A 19,470-nucleotide genomic window follows, 5' to 3' on the forward strand; every position below is an offset into this window, starting at 1 on the left:
GTCATTGGTAGCTTAATGGGGATGGCATTGAATCTATAAATTACCTTGGGTAGTATGGCCATTTTCATGATATTGATTCTTCCTACTCATGAGCATGGAATGTTCTTCCATTTGTTTGTGTCCTCTTTTATTTCATTGAGCAGTGGTTTGTAGTTCTCCTTGAAGATGTCCTTCACATCCCTTGTAAGTTGGATTCCTAGGTATTTTATTCTCTTTGTAGCATTTGTGAATGAGAATTCACTCATGATTTTGGCTCTCTGTTTGTCTGTTATTGGTGTATAGGAATGCTTGTGATTTTTGCACATTGATTTTGTGTAGATTCCCATCTTATCACAATCTTCCTCATCTGTGATACTGCACAGTTTGCAATAGTATTTATTACTACTTTTCTTTCCTGCAGAACATTGACATCACCAATTTCAGCAGCAGCTGGAGCGATGGCCTGGCCTTCTGTGCTCTGCTCCACACCTACCTGCCTGCCCACATCCCCTACCAGGAGCTGAATAGTCAGGAGAAAGTAAGTCATGGCCCTGTCACCTTGGTTATCCTCTAAGAAATGCAGGAGGATTCCTAATTGATAAACCCCACTGTGGTAGGGGCTTACAGGCCTGAAGTAGAAGTTGGGATATTGATACCAGGTACAGATAACTCCTGACTGTTTGACTGCACCATGGAATATCCATCCTCAGCAAATCTTCCTCAGTTTCCCTTCTCAGGAATCTCACCTTCATGGTTTCAAGACCTTGGCCAGCATTTTTCAAAGCCTATTCCAAAGAACCAGCAAGCACCAACAAAAAGAATTCCCTGTTCAAATAAGTCTTGGACACTGTATATTGCATCACATTTTCGGAGAGCATGGTGCCTGTTAACACATTAAAGACTTCAAGAAGTCCTACATTAAGAAATCTATGTGACTGTTTAACCCAACATAGATCAGATCCACTTAATGTCTTTACTTATATTTGTCTGTTTTACTACAATCACACAACAAGGGTTGGCAGATTTTCCCTGTTAAGGGCCATGTAATAGACTCAGTGGGTCAGGTGGTCCAGTCACAACTATTCAACTCTACCATCGGGCTAAAGAGGCCATTGGTCACTTTGTAAATGAATGTGCATGGCTGTGTCCCAAAAAACTTTATTTACAAAAACAGGCTATGAACCAGATTTGGGACAGCAGTTTGCCAACCCCTGACCTAGAATCTCCTACAAAATGTCCCACAGAGCATACTTTGGAAAATACTGTGCTGGGTCCTGCTGTTGGTCACTCAAGAATTTCTTGTCAAGCATCGGGCACTATCATAAGAAAACAATCAACAATAGAGATGTTCTGTGCCCTCATGAGCTAGACAGATAATAAGCGAGTAGACTTATAACAAGTAAAATTATAAATTAGCAAGGATAAGTGGTCCAAGAGCCCAGAGAGAAACTCAGTGCTGTGAGACTGAGTGATGGGGATCACATTTAGACCAGGGAGACTGCAGCGGTGATGTCAAAACTGGCGTTGGGGCTGGGCATAGTGGCTCCCGCCTGTAATCCCAGTACTTTGGGAGGCCGAAGCGGGTGGATCACCTGAGTTCAGGAGTTCAAGACCAGCCTGCCCAACATGGTGAAACTCCATCTCTACTAAAAATACAAAAATTAGCTGGGCGTGCTGATGCACACCTGTAATCCCAGCTACTTGGGAGGCTGAGGCAGGAGAATTGCTTGAACCTGGGAGGCGGATCGCACCACTGCACTTCAGTCTGGGCAACAGAGCAAGACTCCTTCTCAAAAAAAAAAAACCGGCATTGGAAGGTAGAGGAGGCAGCAGTGCAGAGCCAGGGCTATGGAGCAGCTGCAGCTAGGGAACACCTTGGTGTTGTCCAGGCCGTGGAAGAAGGCTGGTTGGCTGGATGCAGTTAGTGGGGCCAGAGAGGCTGTGCTGATCCAGGGAAGTCGAGGGGGCAGACCCCCATAGCTGGGCTGATCTGGGGAGTCTGGGGCGGGAGAGGCCGCAGAGCTTCCCCACAGCTCTAGTTTGGCCTCACCCACTAACCACAAGGGTGGTAGCAAAGCAGACGGAAAGACATAAAAGGATTCGAAATATGTCTCAGACAGAATCAACTGGACTTAGTGACAGATTGGTTGTAGGGGAGGAGGAGAGGAAGGAGTCAAAGATGACGCCCTGGTGTCTAGTTTGAAAGGGCCATTTTCTGAGATGGGGAGGGCATAGGCATAGATATGTTTAAAAGCTCTGTTTCGATTATCCCACATCAGGATTTAAGTAAAGTACAAAGAAGGATCATAGCAATGACAATAACTGAGCAAAGTAATTTAATTTTTAAGGTGTTAGAATTCTCCAAAAAAGCAGAACCAAAAGAGAGAGAGAGTGTGTGTGTGTGTGTGTGTGTGTGTGTGTGTGTAGAGAGAGAGAGAGAGAGAGAGAGGTGGGGGCTGGGGAGAGATTTATTCTAAGGAACTAGCTCGAGATTATAGAAGCTAGCAAGTCCAGCATCTGCAGGGTAAGCCGCAGGCTAGAGACTCAGGGAAGAGCTGATACTACAGTCCCAATGTGAAGCCCATTTGCTGGTGGAATTCCGTCTTCTTGGGTGAGGTTAGCCTTTTCTATTAAGGCCTTCACCTGATTAGATGAGGCCCACCCACACTAAGTGGGGTCATTTGCTTTGCCTAAAGTCTCCTGCTTTAAATGTTAAACTCAGGCCATGTGTGGGGGCTCATACTTGTAATCCCAGCACTTTGGGCGGCCGAGACAGGAGGATCACTTGAGCCCAGGAGTTTAAGACCAGCCTAGGCAACATAGGGAGACCCCCATTTCTACAAAAAAAATTTTTTTTTAATTAGCTGGGCTTGGTGGTACACATCTGAGGTTCCAGCTACTCAGGAGGCTGAGGTGGGAGAATCACTTGACTCTGGGAGTTTGAGGCTGTAGCAAGCCATGATTGTACCACTGCTCTCCAGCCTGGGTGACAGACCCTGTCTCAAAAAAAAAAAAAAAAAAAGGGGGAAAAAAAAAAAACCTTCACAGAAACATCTAGAATAATATTTGGCCAAGTATCTGGGTACCGTGCCTATCCAAGTTGACACATACAATTAACCATCACAGAATGTATTAAAATCTTTAAATTACTTTTCTGTGGGGTGCTTTGTTTGTGAAGCAGGCTGGACAGGATTATTAAACATTCTGGGGGGAAGGTTGTGTTTAAATCACGTAAAGTCTGAGGTGCTGTGAAATATGCAAGTGGCGATGGCAGGCAGGCGATTGCACAGCAAATCCGGAGCTGGATGGGAGAGCAGAGCTTGAAACACAGATCTGGGGGTCGTCCATGAAGAGATCCATGCTGTCTAATGCAGGTTCCTGAGATGATGGGAATGTTGTGTATCTGCACTGCCCACAGGGCAGCCACCAACCACACCTGCTTTTGAGCACTTGAAATGTGGCAGATGTGACTGAAGACTGAATTTTTAATTTCAATTTTCATGTTAATTTAAATAGCCACATCATGTATGGCTGCCATGTTGGACAGCATGGGCACAAATGGAATTTAAAGCCATTAGAGTGGAGGAGAGCACCCAGTCCCTTGGTCTTACGGAAACATAGAGAGGGAGGACCGAGGAACACACCTGGGAACCCCAGTGTTTGTTGTGGAGGTAGAGGAGGAGGACACAGCAAAGGGGACCAGGAAGGAGCAGCCAGAGAGGTGGCCTGAGCTGGGGCCACAGGCTGCAGCAGCCTCACGGGTCACAGGTGTGATCTATGCATTCATTCCCTCCCTGCCCTCTTGATGTCTTAGTGTCTGCTTTTCTGATATGATGTTGTGGAGATAACTGAGGAAATAGTGGGCATGAAAGCACTGAAAATAGTCAGAAGGCCTTTCTAACACTGTGGTGGGTGAAGCCCACACACGCACACACCTACGTCCTCCTGACAGTGTGTGTGGGTCACTCCCTGCAGTCACCCAGACAGACTGGCTGCTTTGTCCTTGAATCAGCATGGCTGTATTGGAAAATTATGGACCTAAAAGTGTTTGTTCTCAGGCTCCAAACTGTGAGCCTTGCCTCCTGGGCCAGAGCTCCTGTGTCTGGCACTAGTCTCTGCGATTCTGAGCGCGGAGGCTCCGCCAGCTGCCCAGGCCTCCTGCAGCCGCGGCAGCACGCAGTGGGGGCAGGCTGAGGCCATGGCATAGGCCCCTGCTCCTTACATGCAGGGTTGAATTTCTTCTCCAGACCAATCACCCAACCACCAGGGAGTGTGTAAGGCAGCATGTGGAAGACTGTGGGTCTGTGATGAGAGTCCGAGTCAGCCCTGGATGTCTGGAATTTTTCATTTTAGGATCTGTTTGGCCTTACAGTAATCTTGAATTGGGTTGTGTCCCATAGCCTAGGATTTTATTTGCTAATTACAGCCCGTTTGCCACTCTCTGAAGGAACAACCAGCCTCCTGTTTCCTAAATGCCCCATCCTGGCCACACTCTGGAGGAGCCACAGTGGCTGCAGTGACATTTCGCCTCTTCTTGGTGTGTGGCTTGCCCTGGGGGATGCTGGCGTTCTTTTTGGTGAGAGAGGCCGTATCTATCACAGTTATGGGTGTGGGTTTTCAAAGTAACGTATCCCAACAGGCAGACTCATACCATATAAAACTGAGCACACGGGGAGAATCTTACTAGAGCAGAGAGGGGAAAGAGCAGGGAAGATTTCCTAAAAGTATATTAGAAGCTGGGTATCACAGGGAGCAAGTGGATGTGAATACAGCACATACCTTGGGTCATCAGGATGAGAGGCACATGTGTCCAGCCCCAGCCTGGAGCCGTGTTCCCCTATGTGCTCAGTGCCAGGGCATTTTTTTTTTTTAAATTTACACATACATCAGAAAGGGCACCAAGAGAAGCCTTTAATGTTTGTAAAGCTATTAAAATTAAAATCTAAAAAGTATGTGATAGAGTTGTTGATAGCCCAGAATGTATAGAAATTATGAGCTGTCCCCACCTGTATGGAAGCAGTTAAACTATGTCTGACATTGGTATTAAGTAGGGAATTTCTGATAAAAACTAACAAGCATGTCTTCTATGATAGTAAAGAGATATATGATCACAGGGTGAGATTTACAGTCCATGAAAGATTTTGTCATTTTGTTGTTGTTGCTGTTTTGAGACAGAGTCTGACTCTGTCACCCAGGCTGGAGTGCAGTGGTACCATCTCAGCTTACTGCAACCTCCGCCTCCCGAGTTCAAGCGATTCTCCTGCCTCAGCCTCTCGAGTAGCTGGGACTACAGGCACACGGCACTACACCTGGCTAGTTTTTATATTTTTAGTAGAGATGGGGTTTCATCATGTTGGTCAGGCTGGTCTCAAACTCCTGACTTCAGGTGATCCACTCGCTTGGGCCTCCCAATAGTTTTGGGATTACAGTGGTGAATCACTGTGCCCAGCCATTTTTGTTTTTATTGTTTTCAATAAAAAGGGCATTCACTTGTCCACCTATGCAACTCTCTGCTTAGTCCAGACGGACTCAGGTAGTGGACTGGAGCGTGCTTATGTCAGTGTCTGAAATGAATGAAGTGTGACCCTGAGAGGGGGAACTCTAGGATTGGCATCTTTCTCCCGTCATTTTTGAGTGTGAGGCCCAACGAGCCCAACCCCTCAATCCCTGCTTTTGACTAAGAGTTTTGCCACAGGTTGGGCACTTAGGCTGTCCTGGAACTGGAAGGTCCCAGGCCTGCACCATCCTCCCCCGACCAGGGCAGACTGAAGCAGTGATGGCGTCACCCTGCCCGGCCCCTGTGGGCTGAGCTGCATCTGAAGCTTACAGCCCGTGGGGGAAGTGAGGCCCTTCGGAGCTGCTGCTTGTCTGTGGCTTCTGCCTTCCAGGTGGCCTCTGCACAGTGGTGGTGACAGTGATCAAATGAAAGAGCATTGAGATAATAACACTTGGTCACAGATGTTCTGCTGCTGCAAAAATGAATAAAAGTTACTGTTGTGAATAAAAAACAACCCCCTCTCTATATTCCATGTCACTCTGTATACTATTTCAGGGTATTTTGAGACAGTTTTTCATCAAGGGATCCTCCCACCTCAGGCTTCCGAGTAGCTGGGATTACAGGCATGTTACCACCACGCCTGGCTCCGCTTGTGTTTTCACAACAGATATTGAACACAGAAGAAACAGCGTGCAGCACCCTGTGAAAACACAAGCGGTGCCAGGCATTGTGGCATGCACCTGTAATCCCAGCTACTCCAGAGCCTGAGGTCGGGGGATCCCTTGAGCCCAGGATTTTGAGGCTGCAGTAGTGAGCCCATCTAAAAAAAAAAAAAAAAAAAAAGAAAAAAGAAAAAAAAAAAAGAAACAAAGAAAACATAAGTGGTTTCATTAGACTCAAACTAGAAGGTTTTTGCATAAAACCTTGAGTTTAAAAATGCTTTCTCGTTAGACCTTACTAGTAATCAGTGAATACAAATTAAAACAATAAAATATTTTTAGCCTGACACATTTGTCAGAGACAGTACAGGAAAATAGCCACTTATACACTATTGCTGGAACCAAAAATTGGGGTAACGCTCTAGAAAGCAATGTTTGGCATTACATATTAAAAGCCATAAAATATTTGACTTCCGGAATAATGGTGGCCTAAAAACTGGCTAAAAACCAAAAGGACTGAAGTAAACACAAAGACCTCAATAGCACCAAAATAGGAGATTGTTGCCATTAATTTGGGCTAAATGGAAGGAAGCCAGGAGTTCACAGCTCCACTCTCGGCAGAACAGAGTAGTGTTAGGGAAACAAGTGTGCAGTTTCCAGCCCATGCCCGCTCCTTTCCTTTAATTTCAAGGAAGGGGCATGGCAGCTTGGGCAGGATCACCACAGATCAACAGCTTTCCAAGGCATGGGCCACAGACTGGAAGAAAATGTGGTGGCCACATCTTTCTGTTTTTTGGTGACCTGGTGCCTACAGTTTGCTTCGGTGTCAGGGAAAACCTGTCGCTTCAGGCTCTAGATGTTCAAGCAAGGGCAGAGAGTGAGAGCCGTGCGGGAAATGGAAAAGGGTATAAAATGATGTATGAAATCTAAAATATATAATTATGTATAAAATCTAAACATATAAAATTAAGAAATTTGGACAGGTGCTGTGGCTCATGTCTGTAATCCCAGCAGTTCGGAAGACCTTGACAGGCGGATCACCTGAGTTCAGGAGTTCAAGACCAGCCTGGCCAATATGGTGAAACCCTGTCTCTATTAAAAATACAAAAATTAGCCAGGCGTGGTAGTGGGCGTGTGTAGTCCCAGCTACTAGGGAGGCTGAGGCAAGGGAACTGGTTGAACCCAAGAGGCAGAGGTTGCAGTGAGCCGAGATCGTGCCACTGCACTCTAGCCTGGGTGACACAGCGAGACTCCATCTCAAAAAAATTAAGAAATTCTACTGAGGAACATAATGGCCAGGTGCCGTAGCTCACACCTGTAATCCCAGCACTTTGGGAGGCTGAGGTAGGCAGGTCGCTTGAGCCCAGGAGTTCGAGACTAGCCTGGTCAACATGACGAAACCCCTTCTCTACTAAAAATACAAAAAAAAAAAAAAAAAAAAAAAGCCGGGTGTGGTGGTGCATGTCTATAATCTCAGCTACTGAGGTGACTGAGAAACGAGAATCACTTGAACCTGGGAGGCAGAGGTTGCAGTGAGTTGAGCTCAAGCCACTACACTCCAGTCTGGGTGACAGGGCGAGATTCCATCTCAAGAAAAGGAAATTCCACTGAGGAACTTAAAACTGAATATGTAGAGAAACAATTCTCTCTCAATTATACTTAATATAACAATTTAATTTTAATATAATCCTAGTAATTTTGAAATGAATTTTGGAATGGGAGAAGCATGAACAATTGATTCTTAAGTTCATCTAGATGAACAAACATCAGAGAATAGCCAGGAAGAGTCCCCAAAAGAAGCCACACACTAGGGCTGAATGACTGTGGAGCACACTACCATTAACATTCTAAGGGGAAATTATTTTCAGCCTCAAATTCCCTGTCCAGCCAGCCTGTTAACTGAACGTGATGGTAGAAAGGGGAAATTTTCATACATCCCGAAAATGTGTCTCCCCATATTCTTTCTTGAGAAGGAAACCTAGGCAATAGGGGGAGTAAAATCCAAAAATCAGTGAGGTTCTGGAGGGCTTGGGGCTGTAGGGTTTCATAGAATGATGAGATGATTAAGAGCTTGAGGCTGTGATAAAGGAGAAGATGAGAAGCTGTGTGAGGAAGCCAGGGTCCAACTATGAGGCAGGCCCTCTGTGTCAGAATAGAATGGCGGTAGCCACAAGGAGAATGTTAGGACTTAAAAGCAACAGTCAGAATGGGCAAGAGGCCAGATGAGAAGGAGGCACGAGGCCCTCCTCCCAGTGAGGAAAACCCCAAACAAGCAGAAATGTAGGAAAAAACCAAACTTTTGAAGAAAGGCAGGGTCCAAATCTGGGGCACACTAAAATGTGGGGTGATTTTGACGACTGGTAGAGTAACAGAGGAACTCCTTTGAATGATGCTTTGAGTGGCTCAGGTCATGATGGTAGAGCTGTAGAGGACACGTGCCCAGAGCTGGCTTCTGTGATGCCACTTGTGGTTTTCAGCTTCCAGAATCATTCTAGTCAGAGAGCACAGAGGACTTAAATGTGCTTCCAGGGAAGGAAGCAAATGTTCTCAGCTGTGACAATGTACAACTTGACCAGGTGGAGGGAAGAAAGGGTAATTTACTCCTGACATACAAAGTAGAGTCAAGAAGTGTTGTCCATACCCAATGGGACAAAAAATAGAAGTTCAAGGATATTATTTAAGGTCACAAACATAGCTAATATTAATACGGGCAGTAAAATTAGCTATGTGTCTACAGTGTAAGGAGGAGGCAGATGCATGGTGCCTGAGTCCTCATTTGTCCTGGAGGAAATCAGTAGAAAATGCCTTCATTTTAGAAATCAAGTAGTAGTTGTGTAAGCATATTACAGAGATACGGAAATAATCCATAACTAAACAGAAATTGAAAGGTAGTTCTCTGAAGGACCAGGATTGAAGGAAGGAACAGGTTTTCATTTTATTTAAATACAATCTATATATACTATAATATATGCATTTATTACTTTGATAATTTGTTTGATATAGCATCATGTTTAAGCAACTTTGTTATGCAACAGAATGTTTATGCCATAAATCTTGCAAAGTATGAATTACCTAAATCTTGACAAAGGTAAACAAAAATTTATCTTTGATAGGTGTCAATCAGTAATGTTAGTTTTGGTGCAGTTGCAACCTGTTGATTTTTTTTTCTTAAACTGAGACCATATATTGTACACTTGACTTTCTATTCTTTGTTTTATAATAGTGAATAATCTATATGGGAATATCAGTTGATATTCTTTCCTGGCAAAAGCTGTATATTTTAAATTACTGATTCCAGTCTCTTTGTCTTTTTAACTTAGAAGAGGAATCTCTTGTTGGCATTTGAAGCAGCTGAAAGTGTAGGCATCAAACCCAGCCTGGTAAGTATCCTATTTTGTATCCTTGTGATACTTTATTTTAATTGTATGAGAAATAACTTGATGCCATCTGATAAACAATTTCTTGTAGAACATTGACATCTGTTTGCCGAAAGTCTGTTGCTCTCAATACCTAATATAGAGTTATCCAGTTGATATAATCACATATCAACATATGATTTAGAGATTTTCAACTCTAAGAGATTTTCAATTGCATAAGATTTCATATGGACAAATTTCAGTTCTGGAAACACAGTAGACTGAATTATTATTAGAGCCCTCTTGTTCAGAGCACCTAGAAATCTGAATAAAATGCTATGTTAAAAAATATCAACACATAGCTAAGCTCTCAAGAAAGAATGGGAAATACCCAGATGCCAGAAATGTAAAACAAAGCAGAAACCAGGCACAACTGAGCCTGCAAAACTCGGCAGGGGTGGGTGGGGGATGGTGGGCCAAGCAAGCACCAAGCCTGCATAAAGCCAAGGCTCACAACATGCTGATCTTCTTAGTGAAAGCAGAAATCTCTAAAACTCCACCAGCCAGCCCAGGGAGGTGATAAGGAAGCTGGTCTCCACCTGAGATTGTGTGAGCACGTGCGCGCAGAGAGAGGAAAAGGAGAGAGAGAAAAGAGAGACAGTCTCTTGCAAGGAAAGGAAACAGGGCCAGATGAGGTTTAGAGTCCAAATTTATAATCTCTGTGCTGCATGAAGCCCTTAGTATACTCTTAGATGCAGGAAGCCCCTGGGCTGATACTACAATGGCTGCTAAAAAGTACCAGAACACTTGAGAAAATGATCTACTTGAGCTAGTCAGCAGATACAGCAAACAAAAGGATTATCTACCAGAACTTGAGATGATAAATAATAAGAGACTACCAAAAGACTATTTAAACATATGAAAGAGATAAAAGGAGGAATAGAAACCACAAGGAAAGAATGATTCTATTTAAAAAAGAGTTTTGTAAAAAGAATCAAATAACACTTCTAGAAATGAAAATTTGGAATTAAGACCACAATATGTGTTGCCAAACTCATTAGATACAGCAGAAGAGAGAAATACTAAATTGGAAAATAAATATAGGGACATCACCCAAAATATAAAAGAGACATTAAAAAATATAAAATATAATGGTAAGGTTGAATTAGTATGTGTTCAGCTTCAAGAAATGGAAAACCCAACCAGCAATTGCTTAAACCATAAAAATGTTAATTTTCTTAACAGTAGTAGTTTTAGAACTGGTTCACCACTCAGTATTGTAATCAAAGCCCCAGAGTGTCTCCTCTCCATTCTCACCATCTTTAATCTGTTCCTTTTGTCCCTTTGTGGTTGAAGGTGGCTGCCAAACTTCAGACATCACTTCCACCTACAGGGCAGGAAGAAGGGGAAGAGATAGAGCAAGTGCCTCCTATCTTTCCCTTTAAAGAATGAAAGTAAAAGGCTCCCTGGGTTTCTCCAGGTCATTGGCAGTACTCTGTTACATGGTCCCCAGCTGCAAGGGCATTTGAGGAAGTGAGTGTATGAACAGTTTTCAGTTTCTTTAGTGGGAAGCCTGTGAGGGAGAGAGCTTGGGAATGACTGTTGGGCTGTCTAAATAATAGTGTCTGTCTCAGAATTTAAGAGACATGGACAAAAAAAATCAGACGATGGACATGTTCCATGCCCAGAGGGAATTCCAGATGAAAAGGATAGAAAGAATGGAATGGAGACAGTATTTGAAGATATGATGCCTGAAAATTTTCCAGAATGATGAAAGGATAATGAAAGAGTCCACAGATTCTTCATTTATCTCAAGCAGGATGAATAAAACAAAATATCCATCCAGACATATTGTAATGAGACTACAGAAAAAGCAAAGACAGATAATCTATTAAAAATTTCTGTTCACCAGTAATAAAAATACAACCTAGTAGGAAATTATCAAAGACTAGAAGAGAAAATTCACAGAAGATGATGATGAATGGTCAATGAGGATTTTTAAAGATGTTCAATGTAATTAGGGATTGGGAAAATCTAAGTTGAAATAAAAATGAGATACAATTCCAGCTGGGTGCAGTGGCCCATACCTGTAATCCCAGCACTTTGGGAGGCCGAGGTGGGTGGATCACCTGAGGTCAGGAGTTTGAGACCAGCCTGGCCAACATTGCGAAAGCCCATATCTACTAAAAATACACAAAATTAGCTGGGTGTGGTGCCGGGTGCCTGTAATCCCAGCTACTCGGGAGGCTGAGACAGGAGAATTGCTTGAACCCAGGAGGCGGAGGTTGCAGTGAGCCAAGATTGCACCATTGCACTCCAGCCTGGGTGACAAGAGCGAAACTCCATCTCAAAAAAAAAAAAAAAAAAAAATACAATTCCATAACCCTCAAAGCATGTGGGGAATCTGAGAAATGAAAAAGTGAATGTACATCTATTGTGAAATCTCATCACCATCAACAGTGCTATGCCAGTATAATTTTGAAACAGAATGGACAGTTTTCTAGAAAAATACAAGTATATTTCTTCAAATATTAAATGTAAATATTCCTATGAAACTTAAGAAGAAATAAAACTTTAACCATTAAAGAGGTTGAATTTATGCTTTAAAATGTAGTCACACACACAAAGAAAAAATATCCCCATCAGCCCAGATTTTGCTAAATCTTTAAGACACAGATATCCCTATTGTGTATTGACAAGTCTGGGAAATTTAAAAAGGAGTGAGGAAACTTACACATCTGAGCAGGGTGGAGTAGCAGGGATCTCCCTTCAGAAACAACAGAACTGAGGAGTACCAACAGGGAGATCAGGTGAGGGTAAAGATACAATGAGACCTTGTTGGAAGATTATATTTTACACAGAATACATTTTTCTTTGGAGTGCTGTAATTAATATTTACTTCTGTTTAAATGTAATACCTTTTTCTTAATTTTCATCTAATGTGCTATAGAAGTTAGTGAGCTGGGAAGTGAATGAGGTCATTTTGTTGTCCTAACTGTCAGAGCCGGGGTTTCATTTGTGTGGATGGTCTGTGAGGAGCTGCTGACACACATGATAATTAATCTCAAAGGCATTTAGGAGTGTTTGTAAGCACTTTCCCAGCTTATTCCACCAAGAAAATAGAAATTTCCTACATTCTTAAATTTGCTTTTCAGTACTTTGATGTGGATTGGAAAATCCAATATGTTGAATTACACATGACACTTTAAAACTACACCCAGTCAGAAGTGACAGCAGTAATCCCCAAATCTTCAGTCAAGTTCTGTTGTTAGATTATGCCAGGAAAATTGTCTTATATGTTTATATTCAAGTAAATATAAGTTTCTGGGGTATAACATACTAGGATGAGATCTTTATTTTTATAATTTCAACTTTTATTTTAGATTCAAGGAGTAAATGTACAGGTTTGTTACATGGGTACACTGGATGATGCTGAGGTTTGGGGTATGAGTGATCCTGTCACCCAGATAGTGCACATAGTAGCCAATAGTTTTTCAGCCCTTGCCTCCCTCCCTCCCTTCTCCCTCTTGTAGTCCCCAGTGTCTACTGTCCCCGTCTTTATGTCCATGACTACCCAGTGTTGAGCTCGCACTTATAAGTGAGAACATGTCTTACTTGGTTTTCTGTTTGTGCATTAGTTTGCTGAGGATAATGGCCCCTAGCTGAATCCACGCTGCTGCAAAGGACATGATTTTGTTCTTTTTATGGCTTCATAGTATTCCATGGCATATACATACCACATTTTCTTTATCCAGCCTACTGGTTTTCTTTTTTTTTTTAATTTTTTCTTTTCTTTTTTTTTTTTGAGATGGAATTTCACTCTTGTTGCCCAAGCTAGAGTGCAATGGTGCAATCTTGGCTCACTGCAACCTCCGACTCTCGGGTTCAAGCAATTCTCCTGCCTCAGCCTCCTGAGTAGCTGGGATTATAGGCACGCACCACCACGCCCAGCTAATTTTTTGTATTTTTTTAGTAGAAATGGGGTTTCACCATGTTAGCCAGGCTGGTCTTGAACTCCTGACCTCATGTGATCCACCTGCCTCAGCCTCCCAAAGGGCTGGGATTACAGGCATGAGCCACTGTGCCCGGCCCTTTATCCAGTCTACTGTTGATGGACACCTAGGTTGATTTCATGTCTTTGCTATTGTGACTAGCACTGTGATGAACATAAATGTGCATGTGTTTTTGGTAGAACGATTTCTTTTCTTCTGGATATATACCCAGTAATGGTATTGCTGGGTCATATGGTAGTTCTGTTTTAAGTTCTTTGAGAAATCTCCAAATTGCCTTCCACAGTAACTGAACTAATTTACATTTCCACCAAGAGTGTATTCCCTTTTCTCCACAGCGTTGTCAGCATCTGTTACTTTTTGACTTTTTATCAATAGCCATTCTGACGGGTGTGAGATGATGAGATCTTTAAAAATGAAACTCTGTAGTGTTCCCCAGATATTAGAAAGTGTTCTTTCTCAGCCACCGTGTAAGGAGAGCATCTTAGCCAGCCCAATTACAGATGCGAGCAACTCCCCAGAAAAGGAGTCAGGCGAGGGACGATATGTGATGTCACTGTCATAAAAACGGCTAAAACATGTGTCCCCAGGGCTTCTGTGTCTTTACCAGGCCATGCAGTCCATGAGGGCTGTTGCTCACTGAGTGCCAGCATGCCCACCAGGACAGCCGCTGCAGGACTGGGTGCTGGCATGCCCCCGTGGAGGGAGGTCACCACGCAGCAATTCCTGAGGCATGGCTGGGCCTACTCTGCAAGTGTAAACTTAATGAGCTGTGCTTAAATAGCTAATTTGTGCTTGATTGTGTGACAAGCATTTTTTTTTCATATTTACTGTATGTATCTACCATTCTGGGCATTTTTCATGCAAGGACTTGTTGGACCCTCACGGAGGTCTTGCGAGGTGGATGCACTCTACAAGAGGAAACTGAGGCACATGGCTTATGAGCAGGAAAGGCAAGAGGCAAGGCCAGGCAGGCAGCTCCAGAGCGCATGCCCTCAACCACCTGGACAACTGTGTCTGCCTTCTGCACATATCTTACTAGATTTAGACCTTAGTGGGGTTTTTTTTTTTTTGGTGCTATTGTAAATGATATTGTTTTTCTTATTACAAAATCCAGTTGTTCAATCGGTATATAGGACAGCAATGGACTTTTGTATACTGACGTTGTATCCTGAGACTTAGCTAAACCTGCGTGTAAATGCTTTGGGATTTTTTAAACAATCATATCATCTGCAAATAAAGGCAGTTTTATGTCTCCCTTTCCAATCTGCGTGCCATTTGTTTCTTTTTCATGCCGTTTTGCACTAGCTAGAATTTCCAGTACATTTTTTTTTGTTTCTGTTTTTGAGATGGAGTCTTGCTCTGTCACCCAGGCTGGAGTGCAATGGCATGGTCTTGGCTCACTGCAACCTCTGCCTCCTGGGTTCAAGTGATTCTCCTGCCTCAGCCTCCTGAGTAACTGGGATTACAGGCACCTGTCACCATGCCTGGCTAATTTTTTTGTATTTTTAGTAGAGACGGAGTTTCAGTATGTTTGCCAGGCCCGTCTTGAACTCCTGACCTCAGGTGATCCACCCGCCTCGGCCTCCCAAAGTGCTGGGATTACAGTCCAGTACAGTTTTAAATAGGACAGATGAGAAAGGGCATCCTTGCCTTGTTCATGATTTTACGGGGGGAATGTTCAAGTCTTTCACCATTAAGTATGATGTCAGCTGTTGGTTTTTTGTACGTATCCTTTGCTAGGTAAAAGAGGTTCCCTTCTCTTCCTAGTTTGTTGAGAGTTACCACCTATAAAAACTACCTTGGTTGTGGAATTTTGTGTAATGCTTTTTCTTCATCTGTTGATTTGATCATATGGTTTTTCTCATTCAGTTAGTTAATGTGATGAATTACATCAGTTTACAAATGTTGAACCAGCCTTGTGTTCCTGGGATGAACCTCACTTGATCATGATGTATTATACTTTTATAGGTTAATAGATTGTGTATTCATGAGAAATTGATATGTAGATTTCCTGTAATGTTTATGTCTAGTTTTGTTATCAGGATAATGTTGGGATCCTAGAATGAGTTGGGAAGTATTCTCTCCTCTTCCATTTTTTGAAGAGATTGTGTAGAATTGGTATTATTTCTTCCTTAAGTATTTGATAGAATTCACAAGTGAAATCATCTGGGTCTGGCATCTTTCGGAGGGTCTTAACTACTAATTCAAACAAATGTCATGCACTATAAGATTGTTACTAATGCAGCATACTCTGTCTTCTGAAATGTATAACATCTTTTCACAAATTCTCAAATATGATGTTAACAATGTACTAAATATTTTTAGTTCAATTATTTTGAAGTTCAAGCATGTAAGATTGTCTGCTCAAAACTGTGAATATTGATTGGACTTCTGAGTCCTCTCTGAGATTAAAGACACACCCTTTCCATCGTACAGAGGAAAGTGTGCAGTGTGCCATCTCTCTTGCGTTTGTAGGTATCCCTTCTTTTCCCAGAGCTCATCTGTCTCCCAAATTGCACGCTCAATTCTTCATCACTTCCTTTCTGTAAGTCATGTTAGCAACACTCCTTGGTAAGGATTTTAGCTTGCCAGGCCTCAGTCTGTGTGCAGTCATGACTACAGCAGTGTAGGTAGAAGGAGACATTCTATCCTTGTATTCTGTGAAAGTTTGTTTTTCTTTTAAAATTGTTCTAGGTGTACCTGCATGTAATGTTCTACCAACTCCTCTTCCACTCCTTTCCCATGACTAATGATAGGCTGATAATTTTTTAGCATCACCAGGGAGCAGAATAAGTGAAGTCTGTTCAGATTTTGAATCAGGGGATGAATGGCTCATTAGCAGCCTCAGCCAGCTCTGTCAATGCCCAGGAACCGATGTGCTAAGTTCAGCCTTACTTTTCCGTGGCATCTCTGCTTCTGGCTTTACATCAGGGTCCTTTCCTACTATTCTCTTTTTAACCACACAGGATTCCAAATTCAATCCCAAAGTTAATTATTAAATATGTCTAGTGGCACAAATTTCAGAAAAGTTTGAGTGCCTGACAGGATGCCCACCCTCTTGCCCCTCCCTTTCTGGCCTGGATGTTATGCATGCTCATTACAAGCTTACTTGCAAAATGAACAAAAATAAATCAGTCAGTAAAAACCAGCAAATTAGCAAAAGTAAAAATAAAAATAAGCCAAAAAAATCACCAAACTATATTAAATAACAAACAAACAAAAAACATGTTAAATGGTAACACTTAATGCTGGTGAAATAAATGGTTGCATTTGAAATTGGTTCAAGGCTTTTGTGATAATCCCACTCAGTAATTTATCTTGAGGGACTAGTTCGACAGAAGGAAACAATACTGCACAAAGATGCTGATTGCAAAGTCTGTGGTGGTCATGAGGTGAGCGTACACTGGATGCCATGTCCCTTGTGGACAGCAATTTCCCTGGTCAGTGCACATTCACTAGAATGGCAGCCCGCACAATGGCACAGCAGCACGGGGACCCGGGTGTGAAATGTTCAGCCCACGTAATGGCACAGCCCACGTAATAGCACGTGCAGTGTGCTGGGAGCCTGGGGAATTAGAGGTGGATTCAAATGTAATTTAGAAACTTGGAAATCATTTTAATAGTGAAATTATGGGTGATTTTTGCTTTTTAAAACTTGTTTAAATGCTGTCATATGGTTAAAAGATAAAAGCAGTGGGAGGTCATGTTTTCCATTTTTGGAAAGGGACAGTATCTCCTGAATAAGTGGGAGGAAAAGGCCTTTAACTCATTGCTTTCAGCACCACCTGTGCTGGCCTTCACGTTCTGTCTGTTTAAGTGGAGGGTTTCCAGGCAGTGTAAGCCCTAACCTGGATTGAAGTCCTTGAGGGGAAGGGGTCTGTAATGTCCTGCCTTGTGATCTGTCCCCCATTCCCTTCCCCTGCAGGAACTCAGCGAGATGCTGTACACGGACCGGCCCGACTGGCAGAGCGTGATGCAGTACGTGGCCCAAATCTACAAGTACTTTGAGACGTAACCCTGGAGGGCCTGGGGCAGCCACCATTGCCACCTACTGCAGCTTTTCCTGGAAGCGCCTGATCACTGTCCACTGACCCTGCTCTGCCCACCACCCAGCTGCCTAGACTTCAAAGACAGGCTCAATCCAAGTGGACCAATACCCAAATAAGAAACAGAGTGGGTCCCACCATGTACCTGTCTCAAATGCAAACGCAGCTGGACTGTAAATTGGGGACTCTTTGATCTCTTGTGGGATGCTTCTAAAGAGGGCAGCCTCCCTCCTTCCAGACCAAGACCCCACACCCAGGCTTGTTTTGCTGATTACATTTGGGTGGCTGAACACATCATCTACAAAAATTCAGACAAAGAGCATCTCCAAATCAGTCTTTTGGTTGCTGTTGTTAAAAATATCCAGGCTTTGCCTTTATGAAACCTTTGACCTTGGCTGGGTGTGGTAGCTCGTGGCTGTAATCCCAGCACTTTAGGAAGCCAAGGCAGTAGGATCGTTTGAGCCCAGGAGTTCCAGGCTGCAGTGAGCTATGAGCGTACCACTGCACTCCAGCCTGTGTGAAGGAGCCAGACCCTGTCTCAAAAAAACGATAAAACCCAAAACTTTGCCCTTGTGAACCCTCCCTTCCCCCTTCCCCCCCCCCCAAAAAAAAAACACAAAAAATAAACATTTGTTCCAGGGCAACCTGGAAACGTGCACACTCAGCCTTTTGGGGAAAAATGGGACTTCTAGGTAACAATGTTAACACCTGGAACTTGATTCACTTTTAGCTCTCACCATCCCTTATTTGATTCATTGTAGCAAAAGGAAAGCCTGTGAGAATGCAAGGGAGCCCCTGGCTGCTTTGCTGGAGTCCCTGGGAGGTGCCCCACACCTCTGCCACCGAAGTCTGTGTGCTCCTGAGCAGCCAGCAGCTTTCACACTAGGGAAACTGCAGTCCTCGTCACCCGCGCGTTTGTCCTCCCATTCGTTTACCCTCCCATTCACATCCACACAGGCTTGTCCCCCACAGAATTTGACAGGAGGTCACATGTGTGAATGGCCTGTGTGTGCTTCACAGGGTTGAGCAGGCTAAGGCTGGGTGCCTCTGGGGATGCTGGGCTGACAGCAAATCCCAACAGTATTTCAGCTCTGGACTGATTTGGCCTTTAGTACTTCCGCAGACCTCTTTCATCGGCATGGGAAAAGCCCTTAGGGGTGGGCGGTGAGGGCACATTTATAATTAAAAACGAAGAATGCAGTTGCCCCAGCACCCTACTGGTCACCTCAAGTGGCAGCAGAGCCCTCCCCAGAGCCGCCCCAGTCCCTCAGAAGTGCTCAATCCGGCCCAGGTGTCCATCTGGTGGCTCTGTGGCATTCTTCTGGGCAGATCTGTGTGCACTACACAGCGAGTGAGGGCATGGCTCACACAGGTGGTTGAGGGAAATGGGTAATGCCCATCCCTTGCTGTTCTAAGTGCCAAATAGCCTGTTAGCGCCCCTCCAACAAGGATTATCCAGTGAGTCACCAAGAATGACAGTGACTGCCATTACTACTCAAAGTACATTTCTGCTGATCTGAGCCAGTGGTTCAGAGCCAGGTTCTAGAGGCTGCAGGTCCAGCCTCTGACCATTCCTGGAGAGGTGGGAGCTCAGTCCCCTCCTCCAAGCCAGACCTTTGCAGAGGTGGCAGCTAGGCTGCACGGGTCAGCGGATCCCTGATTCTCAAGCCACCTTGAGACAAGAACTATGCCCCAGCCCTGTTAGTGCATCCCAGCTGCGGCTCTGCATCAGAACCTCCAGGGAACCCTTTTGAAAACACTCTTGGCTGCCCTAGTTGGTTAACTTCAGAATGTCTGGAATGGGACCAGAGATGCAGTCCACATGTTTTGTAAGTTCTTTAGGCGACTGAAGCACAGCTGCTTGGAGAACCACTGAGGGGTGGACACCTTTCCCTGGCAGCCACAAGGTAGGCAGCCTGT

At 43.8% G+C, this 19,470-nt stretch overlaps 1 protein-coding gene across 10 annotated transcripts in view; it reads left to right on the forward strand.

Moving 5' to 3' along the window:
* SPECC1 (sperm antigen with calponin homology and coiled-coil domains 1) overlaps positions 1 to 18,210 on the forward strand; it is a 299,046-nt gene extending 280,836 nt beyond the window's left edge. For 4 of the 10 annotated variants that reach the window (XM_054458481.2, XM_054458482.2, XM_054458483.2 and 1 more), the window contains 3 exons: positions 401 to 517; positions 9,456 to 9,515; positions 17,430 to 18,210. In XM_054458481.2, coding sequence (XP_054314456.1) covers positions 401 to 517; positions 9,456 to 9,515; positions 17,430 to 17,519 — 267 coding nt within the window. In that variant the 3' untranslated portion in view covers positions 17,520 to 18,210. Of the gene's footprint in view, positions 1 to 400; positions 518 to 9,455; positions 10,409 to 17,429 lie in introns of those variants that run through there. The other 6 variants (XM_063656241.1, XM_054458479.2, XM_063656243.1 and 3 more) reach the window with 2 other exon arrangements.
* Positions 18,211 to 19,470: the final 1,260 nt, after the last annotated feature.

This window comes from Pongo pygmaeus, chromosome 19 (assembly GCF_028885625.2).
Source record: "Pongo pygmaeus isolate AG05252 chromosome 19, NHGRI_mPonPyg2-v2.0_pri, whole genome shotgun sequence".
Lineage (NCBI taxonomy): Eukaryota > Metazoa > Chordata > Mammalia > Primates > Hominidae > Pongo > Pongo pygmaeus.